Below are 11,162 nucleotides of genomic sequence, written 5' to 3' on the forward strand. Positions count from 1 at the left end.
CCGTTTCACGCCCAAATGCTATGATTTGCCTTGGCCCAGTTTTCCTTACCCAGTGTCCCTTTGCTTACCCTCTTCTTCTCAGTACTTGTTTTGACCTTGTTACTGATAATTGTTTGATTTTATTGTACCTGTGATTTTACTGAAATCCATTTTAACTCCCTTTTGGAAGTGGGAGGAGTATAGCGTCAACATTAACCAAAGAACTTACATATATCAATGCATGACCCATGGACAGACAATAGTGTGGTGGAGGCCTGCGGAGGGGGTGGGAGCGGGGTGGAGGGAATCAGTGAGGGGAATTAGGGAGACATGTAATACTTTCAACAATAAATATAAATTTAAAAATATGTTTAAAATCCAGATTACACACACAAATAAAAATAAATAAAACCAGTGAAATGTAAGGGATTTCTTCCTCTTCCAAAGGTCTTTGGAGAAGAATGCTGACATACTGCACTGTTAACGGTAAAAGCGCTTTCAGGAAAATCAAAATGTGCTAAATTCAAGATGTCTTGGATTTGGATCCTGGGACAATAGTAAAAGGACATCACCAGAGGAAAAACTGGTGAAATCCAGGAGTTTAGTTAACAGTAATGCACCAGTGCCGAGACCCGGGCTGACAAACGTGCCCCAGGGGAGGGACAGGCTGAAAATGCAAGGAACTGGGAGGGTCCATGAGAACTCTGCATTACCTCTGCAGCTTCTCTGTAAACCTAAAAGTCTTCCAAAATAAAAGGTTTGTTAAAACAGACAAACAAAAGTAACAACAAAAGTCCAAATATGTGGAGCAATGCTAGGCAGGTGAACAGTTTCAGGCTGGCAGGTGTGAGTAATTTCAGCAGGCTCCACACTGCAGGGCCGGCCCTGGGTGCCTGGTACTTGGCCCTGGGATGACTAAGGCAGAGAATATTGCTTGCTGGCCATTTAGAGGAGGCGTGGCTCAGGACACAGAAAAGCGCAAGGTAATTTTCTTTAAAAAATACTCGCTATAAAGTATTGCTCTGCGTTGATGCAGAAGCAGGAAAACAGACCTTTTACAAACAACTAGTAGGGTTAAAAATAATTGTGGGATCTTTCTGGAGAGAAATTTCATAGACACATTTAAAATAAAATAAAAACCTATAGAGCTATAGTCCCAGCATTCCACTGATAGGAATTTACCCTACATATACTGCCCCCGCCCCCCACTCACCCTCAAGTAAACCAAAATACTAAAAAGAAAGAGGGAGTTATACATGCACGTATACATGACTAGGAAGAATAAAAACAAATTGGTAAATGGTCAGTTCTGGAGATTTAGATGGGACAGTGATGGGCTGGGTCTGGGGAGACATACTTTTGAACGAACAGATGGAAAAGGTACATGTACTGTATATTTTTAAATTTTCTGCATATAATGATGTTTGCCATTTTAAGAAAATACCTCTGTGGATGGAAAGAGACTGCTCCTCCTGGGCTGGAGCATGCCTTTGCTATGCAAGCTATCCAGTCCTGAGTCACACGTCCTCTAACTGGCCAGCAAGCAATATTCTCTGCCTTAGTCATCCCAGGGCCAAGTACCAGGCACCCAGGGCCGGCCCTGCAGTGTGGAGCCTGCTGAAATTACTCACACCCGCCAGCCTGAAACTGTTCACTGCCTAGCATTGCCTTCCCCAGGAAACCCCAATAAAGGCCTTCACTGAAACTCTCCCCTCAATCCTGTCTTGCCGCTTGATGAACCCCTGACCTTGTGTGGCACATGGGTGACTTCCTCTCAGAGACCGGAGTATAGCAAACTTCTAGCAAGATTCATTCTTTTATTTTTTTTTATCCTCACCTGAGAATATTTTTTTTTTCAGAGACCAGAGTATAGCAAACTTCTAGCAAGATTCACTCTTTTCTTTTTTTTTTTTATCCTCACCCGAGAATATTTTTTTTCATTGATGCTTTAGAGAGAGGGGAAGGAGAGAGACATCGATTGGTTGCCTCCCACACACGTCCTGATTGGGGCTGGGAATTGAACCCACGATCCTTTGGTCTGCAGGCCAATGCTCTAACCACTGATCATTGATGTTTTAGAGAGAGGGGGAGGAGAGAGACATCGATTGGTTGCCTCCTACATACGTCCCGATTGGGGCTGGGAATTGGACCCACGATCTGTTGGTCTGCAGGCCAATGCTCTAACCACTGAAAAAAACCGTTCAGGACCAGGCGGCCGTCACCTACCTTACTCTGCATCATCACTATCAGGGAGCCCAACTGACCACATCCCCCCACTCCCCAGCCCAACCCCTCACCAGCATCGCCCATGGAGCTGAAGATGCTCTCGGTGACACACATGATGGTGTCGGTGGCCTGGTCGTAGCGGCCGATGGGCTCGCCTCGGCTGGCAAACTGTCGCACGTGCTGCAGGAGGTCGTGCAGGGCCTGGCTGACCACGCTGGCCGCCGCGCTGACTTGCTTCAGGAGCTCGCTGTCATCTGTGGCTGCCTGGCAGGCGCGGACGCAGTTCTCCACTGAGCGGTCCACAAGCTTCCCTGCTTCGATCAGCTGCTCCTGGCACACGGGGGAGCTGATGGTGGGGCTCACCACCTGCAGGAGGGTGAGAGCGGGTCTGGGCCCTGTGGGTCCTCTTGGTCCCCCGTGTGCACTAGCTTTGCACCAAGTCCCTTCCTGCTCTGGGCCTCAGTTCCTTAATTACAGGACCAGGAATTAAACTAAACCATCACTGCAGTTTCTCATTTTCACTACCTCACTTGGCCTTTGTGATTTCAGATGCTGCTAATTTTTATCTTTGTTAGGGATCTATAACAATCTATACTACTGACTACTTTCAAAGTCACTTCCAGTATTTACCAACTATGCCTCCTCCTTCAAGAAACCTCTAAAATTGAGTCTTCTGAGCTAGGATAACAAGACAACCAAAAGAATTGTATTTCTTTTTCCAGAGGCACATGGAACTCTGCTTCATGGCACTTTAACGAACAGGGGATTCTGTCAGTACCTGTGGATATGAGGAGGGGGACCATCCAGGACACCTCTGACAGATGCTGCACATCCTCCCACAGCCTAGGGAAGGCCAGGCTGGGCCAACGCATGGACCTGTCCTCTACGCTATGTCATCACGTTGAGACACAGACACCTCCCACCTTCGCAGGCATCATCTCATCAGATGGTGGGGTGGAAAGGGTATCTGAGGTCAGGCCCGAGTTAAAAAACTCAGCTCTGCCACCTACTGCTTCTGTGTAATAACATCTAAGGCCTCAATTTCCTCTTTCAGTGAACGGGTGACGGTGATTAACAAGGCTAAGCACAGAGTGTGCATTCTGACAACGACGACCTGAGGCCTCACCACCCTCACTCCATCACTGTGCAGAGCAGAAAGGGCCCCACAAGCTCCGCAGTGGCTCTGGGCCCATTTATCGTGCCGAACTGCACAGCGCAAGGACCTGTGTGTGCAGGTGTAAATAAGACGTGCTGACACGCCCAAACGGGAGACAGCAGAGGTGGCAGTTAGACACAGGAGGGTACCTCTGCCGGGGGCCTTGAACAAAGAGCAAGTGATGAAAGCAGAATTGAGCAGTTTACGTAAAAATCCCGTCACATCACCTAAAAAAGACACCTGAAGCACTTAGTCTCGAACAATTTTAACAAATGTTGCCCGTTTCCCCTCAATGACTGGAGGCAGATAAGAGCATGCGACACTTTGTAGCGAGGGCCGGGGGTGCGAGCCGGCTGACCTTGGCACAGGCCACCAGCTGGGAGGTGGAGAGGGCACACTGGGTGGCGGCGGCGATCACCCTGTTCTGCAGGACCGCGTCTTCGGCCACTTGGGCAACATTCTTTGCCTTTAGTACCAGCATAGCAGCAGCGTTGGCAACAGCTTTGGCCAAACTCATTAAAACGTCCTAAGAAAAAGAAATTTAAAAACAAACAAACAAAAAAACCCCATGAGTCATTCATTTTGTTTTTTCTAATGACCCTTCAGGAAAATAAAATGTGGTGTCCACTTAACCATTTTATTAGAATTCCATTTGACTTCAGTACTTCAGAATAATACTTTTCCACTTATTTTTCTGAAATGTCAACTTATCTTTGGAGCTAGTTAATGATGGAGACTCACATCCTAATAACATATTCTCCTATACATTCACTAAGTAGCACAAGTTCACATCTAAAAGAGGTTAATTTGAGGAAACGGTTTTTATTATAACCAGTGATTAACGTCCATGCACTTATCCAATACTGAGAGTCACATCTCTTGAATGTGGTTGTATTGGTGGATCAAACGACGCTGAAATGCATCCAGACGCCACAAATACTATGTGCTGTAGGAAAAATAGAATTCATGGCCTCCAAGTCACCATGCCCCACTGTAACTTGAAAATTCATTTTTTTGGATTTCTACTTTGCACAAGAATCCAAGTGATCACCATGAATTCAGCCACAACATTGCCTCCAGAGGGCAACGTTGGACATGCACAGACAACACCTACTTCCAGAGCTAAGGGATGCTCTGCACATAAGTTATTCTCAGTGATCCGTAGCCTTCTGCAGAGGGATTAAATTATTATGAAAAGTGGGCAGGGAGTCTACATAAATAAACTAGCTACAAGCCACATAGCTAAAGCTATGACCTCACTGCGGATGCAAGGAGCGCGGAGCCTTTAAAGATCAGCTTATGCTTCGACTCAACAAGAAGGCATTCTGCCTGCAGGACGGGAAATCCTTTGATTTCGGCCACCAGCTTTGTGACCGATCTCTGTGACCTGAAGACTAACCACCGCTACATTTAATTTACATCTTTGCTTTTCATATTGAAGGTAGTTTATTTGGTTTGGAAATGCCTTCCCAAACATAGGAGCCATTTTTATTTTGAACAAACGTGTGAAGACTCCCCCAGAGGAGATGTGGTCAGAAGTCTTTATTAATTCATCAGATGATAATGAAAAGCACCTTTGATTCTGAATGCAAAGGACACCCACAACCTTTACAACAATATTTCTTATGAGAAGATAAACTGGAAAGTCTGTCCAAACTGCACAGTTTTACATAGAGCAAAGGCCAATTAGAAACCACCAAGTAAGTGCACTTTAAAATTGACAAAGCCAAGCAGTTTTACAGGGACAGTCCAGCCCAGTCTGTTTTGGTCTCTGAAGTTTACTGATACTGACTGTCCAGGGAAAAACCAAAGCCTGTGATGCCACAAGCTGAAGATGCCTCTGGGATCTAGTTGGCAATTGTCTGCTGCAATTTTTAGAAATTGCTCCCAACACAGCCCAAAAGGTTACAGTTCTTGGACACCTATAGCTCAATGATCAGTGAAAACACAACCTGAATGTCACAAATTATTAACAAGACTTAGGCTAACAACTTTCCAAAGGGTCACAGTATTCATTCCCTCGTTGTGAATCCATCCCCGCACACAGAGACAAGGTTTGGTCATGTAGACTCAGGATTATTCTAAAGGGCTTTATTCAACTCGTTTACAAAAACCCTGTTCCTAGTAATTTTGTCCAAAAAAGAAAAAAAAATACAGTAAGAAAAAGAACGTGATCCTACAGCGATCGTTGCAGACAAGGCCTTTGTCGAACTTTTCAACAAGACCACTATTATGTCGCCCGTGTAAAATAAATCTTTGTTAAGTCTGGGAACATGTTGAAGACCCAAAGAAAAGCTCTGAGATCGGATCTCAAGAATCTGAAAACCGGAGTAAGAAATCCAGTGTCAGGAAGCCCGGGGCTGCTCCGAACGAGCGGCTGCAGATCACCTCACGGGGGCGGTGTTTACCCGGACGCCTTACAGAAACAAAGCGCTCCAGCCAGGCTTTCCTGGGAAGAGAGCCTCCACAGGCCCAGGTCCTGAGCCTGAACCTGAGCCTGAACCTGCTGCCTAGCGCGTCTGAACAGAAACAAACATTAGGAAGCAGTTTGCATGTATAGGTGATGAAAATGTCGAAGGAAAAAAAGGGCAGTCTTTAACACACAAGGATGCCTGAGATGTCCTAAGGAAGGACTGTGACTTCCGTCCCACCTCCCCAAACACTTTGGGGAAACAGTATTTTTGTGGAAAGTACATTGATCATTTCAAGATAATGAAGCCTAGAAAACCAAGCACGGAACCTCGTATCCACACTGTTCCTCAGTAAGGCTCTGCCTATGAGGAATTATCTGCTCTAGTACAAAAGCCAAAGGGCTCTTTGGGATCTGAGTCAGGATGGGGACACAGTCAGCTTGGAGTTAGTGGGATACATGCCAGGAATGCTGGATTGTGGGTCTCACCCCCATCACGAGGTGAATGTTCGAGCACTGAGGTGTTACTGCAGGATATGAATGAGTCCCATGGCTCCAGCCCCACAGGTGTGGATGAGGAGGAGAAACAATACATGTGTGGGTGGAATTGCATGTTTCGTCAATCACAAGATACACGGGCATGTCTTAGTGTAACATGAATCTTGCATTGATGAGATTTGGTAGTGCTAAGTAAAATGGCATGCAAAACTGCCACAGAGGGAGCTAGACACTTAAATGCTAGAGTAAAGCTGAATGAGCTTTTTATTCTCAATTCTGCTGAATTCCTCAACACTGAACTGGACATGAGATTTGGAGAAGGGCATCTTTCTAGAGGACTGCAACCATTTCATTAAAATGTATTGATACACAATTTGCAAAATTAAGATTTAAGAAGAGGAGAAAGAGGAGTGGAGGGCATCTTCCCGCAAGTATGTAAGAAGAGAAGCTCATTCGAGCCCGAGGCTCCCAGCAGCAGGCCTCGGCACCTCATCTGTGGTGGCTGGCAATGGAGGCAGACAAGTTGAGATCCCATCTGAGCTGGCAGTACATCAAAGCAGCTGCAAACAGTGGCTACAGCTGTTCACCAGAGAACAGAGAGCACATGCCCATGGTATTGAAAACGAAGGGTGACAAAAAACACTTCACCGCGTTTGTGGTTTTGGGTGACACAGACCGACAATAGACACACCTCTAAATACGAAGGAGAGCCTGTGCTCCGTGTGTGTGAGTGCGCAGCACACTCTGTCACTCTCAGATATGGACTCCAGGGTAATTCAATTACAAACTGCCCCCAGGCCCAGCCGGCGTGGCTCAGTGGTTGAGCGTCCACCTATGAACCAGGAGGTCATGGCTCGATTCCTGGTCAGGGCACATGCCCGGATTGTGGGCTTGATCCCCAGTGTGGGGTGTGTCGGAGGCAGCCAATCAATGATTCTTTCTCATCACTGATATTTCTTTTTCTCTCTCCCTCTTCCTTCCTCTCTGAAATCAATAAAAAGATATTTTAAGAAAACAAAAACAACAAAAACCTCCCTCAAATAGATAAAACAAGACTGGCCACGAGTTGGTTCTTGGGAAGGCTGGGTGGTAGATACAAGGGAGTTCATGATATTATTCCCTTCACTTTTGTGTTTAAAAAATGTCAGTATATTGACCAATGAGAACAGTTAAATAAGGGCTGTATAATGATGACTGTAAGTGAAATGAGTTTTCCAATTAAAAAAATTAAATTAACACACAAACCCCTCACCCCCAAGATAATCCACCCAATCTTATTCTTTTTTTTTTAATATATTTTATTGATTTTTTACAGAGAGGAAGGGAGAGAGATAGAGAGTTAGAAACATCGATGAGAGAGAAACATCGATCAGCTGCCTCCTGCACATCTCCCAGATTTGGTTTTACATTACATTTTCCCCATTTGGGTGTAGACCAGCCATGGGCAAACTACGGCCCGGGGGCCGGATCCGGCCTGTTTGAAATGAATAAAACTATGGGGAAAAAAAGACCGTACCCTTTTATGTAATGATGTTTACTTTGAATTTATATTAGTTCACACAAACACTCCATCCATGCTTTTGTTCCGGCCCTCTGGTCCAGATTAAGAACCCATTGTGGCCCTCGAGTCAAAAAGTTTGCCCACCCCTGGTCTAGACCATCACTTAGGCTCCTTTCCAAGACTTATGGGCTGCAAATATCTTACTTGGAATCGCTCATCAGTCTCATTCTCTCCGATCTGTCTCAGAAGATCCCCACTGGCCTGTCCAATGCTTCCAGCAGCCGTCAAAACCGTCTGTCGGGGCTATGAACAAAGAACACACATTGGTTGGAAGGAAAATGCACTTCCTGCGCAGTACGACCGACAGGCAGTGCGGGGAGGGAACCTGCAGGATTGGCAGTCCTGCACCTAAACAAGAATCTCTGACTATCTGCCAGCCAGGAGACATGACGTCCTGGCCAAATCTGTGCGAGGAAGTGCCCGAGGTCTCACAAACCAGTGGATGGGTTCGAAATGTTGAACGAAGGAGTCTTGCTCAGCTGGTAGGAAGGTGACTCATGCTTTATGGAATTTAGGGCACAAAACTTGTACCCCTTTTAAACGTGTATTTGTCACATCTGTTCATTTCTGAGTACCTTGGGGGCAGGGAGGGAGAAGGGAGGCTTCCTACTAAGAGCTCAACTAGTCCTGAATGCTGAACCATCGGTTCTGCGCCCAGTTTAACAACTTGTAAACCCTACCGCTTTTTCACGTGCCCCATCAGGACGGAAGGAACAGCTCTAGAAGCAAGAGCCCCATCCCTGGAACTCAAAGGCTGCACCTGTCGCAGCAGAACCCAAGAGACGGCTTGCCCCAAGAAGAGCTCACCTCTCCAGAAGTAGGCTGCACCGCTTTCAGCAAGTCCGACACTGCCCCGGCGAGGGTCCTTGCAGCTCTGAGCAAGTCCTCCCCACTGCCCACCTCGTCGTCCATGAGGGCCGCCAAGAGCTTCACGCCCTTGGACATCTCCGTCAGGTTGGAAGAAATGGTGGTGATTGCACACCCCACAGCTGTGTAGTCCGTGTCTGCCGGGTCACCTGGGACAGAGAAGGACCATCTCGGTCAAAGGAGGGTGGTGAAGAGGGAGGAGAGCCCAGTTGGGCAGGAGATACGTGGTCAGGGGGCAGCAGCTCGCCACCCACCACTCTGCAGGAGTCAGACACAAGGCACCGCGTGTGCACAGTGAGACGGTGGCTCCCCATCTCCAAGATGCTGCTCTTCACAGGCGCCTTCACCCTGAGGCCGCCTACAGTGCAATGCTGAGCACAGGCACCTTTGAAATTCCAAAGGAAGGCTGAGCGTCTCACGGCCTTTTGCATTCGGCCACTGTCAGCAGCTTAGGGAGGTCAACTCTGCCGCTGAAACGGTCAGGCTGCTCAGGGAAGAGAAGACATCCCCTGGCCCTCACTTGACAGTGTTGGGCGGGGAGTGATGCCACGGCAGAAGAGACTACTGCTGGACAAGCCAGGAGGCGCGCACGACGGATCTCGTCACTCAGACTGTAAGCTCCCCGAAGGGAGAAACAGGCCTCCACGTACTTTGAAGTATGTCCAACACTCTGATGAACAAGGAGAAGGGCGACGTAAATGCTTTTTAATGACGCTGCATGATACAGACACAAAGGGATGGATAGTCTCTACATTTCTCCTGGGTCAGTGGGAGAAAATGCCTGAAGCACGCAGGGTGCCTAAAAATAGACTGTCGTCTCATAATATGAAAATCTGTTTCAATCAAAGAACCTTTTTAAAAAAAACACACACACACAAAAGAAAAACCACAGCATACCACAAACCCCGCAGGGTCTTACCGGCAGTGAGGTTAACAACTGAAGCTGTTCCAGCTGTGATGGCATCGACCTGAGAGTGGATTTCATGTTTGGATTCGTCGACTTTATTCTGAACCCATACCCTAGACGCCTGCAAAACCAGACAAGCACATGACACAATCACTGCATGGATTACCCAGGAAATCAGAGAAGTCGTGCCATAAAATGAGACCAGGGTTCTGGCTACGCTCTTACTGGGCCGACACCAACGAGACCCTGAAGTCATCTTAAACAATGTCTGTACAGGCCTTTTGCTCCTGCATTGAGGCTAAACAGCATGTAAATTTTCCACGTTTTTTTACACATTTTTTTTTTTGACTTTTAAGATCTTACAAAAATTCTATGTAGCTGTATTTAGGTGAATTCAATAAAAATGAGAATAGTTGATGTCTCTTGATAATACTGCATGTTAGCACCAGCAATTGTTGCTAATTTTTTCTTGTTTTTTAGAGAAAGTGTATAGAATTAGGGTGTCTGAGCTCATGAGTGTTCTTGGTCAACGTGGGGATTGTCTTCTGTTTACAACATGAATGCCACATACATGTGGTTCCTTTTTTTTGGCGGGGGTGGGGGGGAATGGGTCAAGACCCCTGTTCTAGATCCAGCTCTACCACTAATAAGTGGTACAACCTTGGGCAAATTTTATCCAGGCCCTGAACCTCACATTTCTTACACTCTAGGAATTCAATGGTCTCTAACAGCCCTCCCAGCTCTTATAGTTTATGTTCATGGGAACCTACAGATCGCAAATTCTCTTTTCTGGCATTTCTGGACTTAGTCAAATGACCATTTACACCATTACTGGCAACCCTATGGAAATATACTGATGCTGATCTGCTCCCTAAAACATCCAAAAATACTAATCTAGGTTCAGGATGTGCCTAGCGCTACTAATATGATTCATATACTAATTCTTAGAAAATTGAGGCAGAATGTTAAATCCCAGTATATTAAAATTCTACCTTACAATTGTGCTGAGTTTGGGAGTCTGCCATATGTTTCACTCTGACATTCCCCAGAGCGAATGTTTAATGATTTCTGGGAGACACGGCACTGAGACAAGCAGTACCCTGTGCGTATACAAGTACACAAATGAACAACAGGGCTTCAGGGAGAACTTGGAGCCGTTTGTCCTGGCTGGACAAGATGAGCTACAGGCTGTATCTTGGTTCTGGCTTCTATGATGGCTCTGTCAGTCCTAAAACAGTGGATTTCAACTCTGGCTGCCCAGTAGAGTCACCTGGGAAGGTGAAAAGCACTGCTACCCAGGGCCCACCCCCAGAGACACAGATTTGTTTGGCTTGAGCCTTAGGCTTTGGCCTTAAAGCTCCTCAGGTGATTCTAATGTGCAAAGGAGGGCGGAGAAGAACTAAAATGTAGATTCTGATTCCGAAGGGGAAGGCCCACGATTCTGCACTCTCAGGAAACCCCAGGTGTTGCCAGTGCTGCTGGCCCCTGGATATGATCTGCAAAGCCAGGGGCCCGGTGACTCCATGCAGCAGTAGCTACAGGACTGCAGCTAATCACC

The 11,162-nt window shown here is 46.6% G+C and overlaps 1 protein-coding gene across 3 annotated transcripts in view; it reads right to left on the bottom strand.

Annotated features, from left to right (window-relative positions):
* Positions 1-11,162, bottom strand: part of TLN2 (talin 2) — a 427,582-nt gene that overhangs the window by 131,372 nt on the left and 285,048 nt on the right. For all 3 annotated transcript variants that reach the window (XM_015563004.1, XM_006762311.2, XM_015563003.1), the window contains 5 exons: positions 9,617-9,725; positions 8,638-8,846; positions 7,975-8,073; positions 3,720-3,887; positions 2,277-2,571 (listed from right to left, as the gene is read on the bottom strand). In XM_015563004.1, the coding sequence (XP_015418490.1) occupies positions 2,277-2,571; positions 3,720-3,887; positions 7,975-8,073; positions 8,638-8,846; positions 9,617-9,725 (880 nt within the window). The remainder of the gene's footprint in view (positions 1-2,276; positions 2,572-3,719; positions 3,888-7,974; positions 8,074-8,637; positions 8,847-9,616; positions 9,726-11,162) is intronic.

Source organism: Myotis davidii, unplaced genomic scaffold (genome assembly GCF_000327345.1).
Source record: "Myotis davidii unplaced genomic scaffold, ASM32734v1 scaffold57, whole genome shotgun sequence".
NCBI classification, from domain to species: Eukaryota; Metazoa; Chordata; class Mammalia; order Chiroptera; family Vespertilionidae; genus Myotis; species Myotis davidii.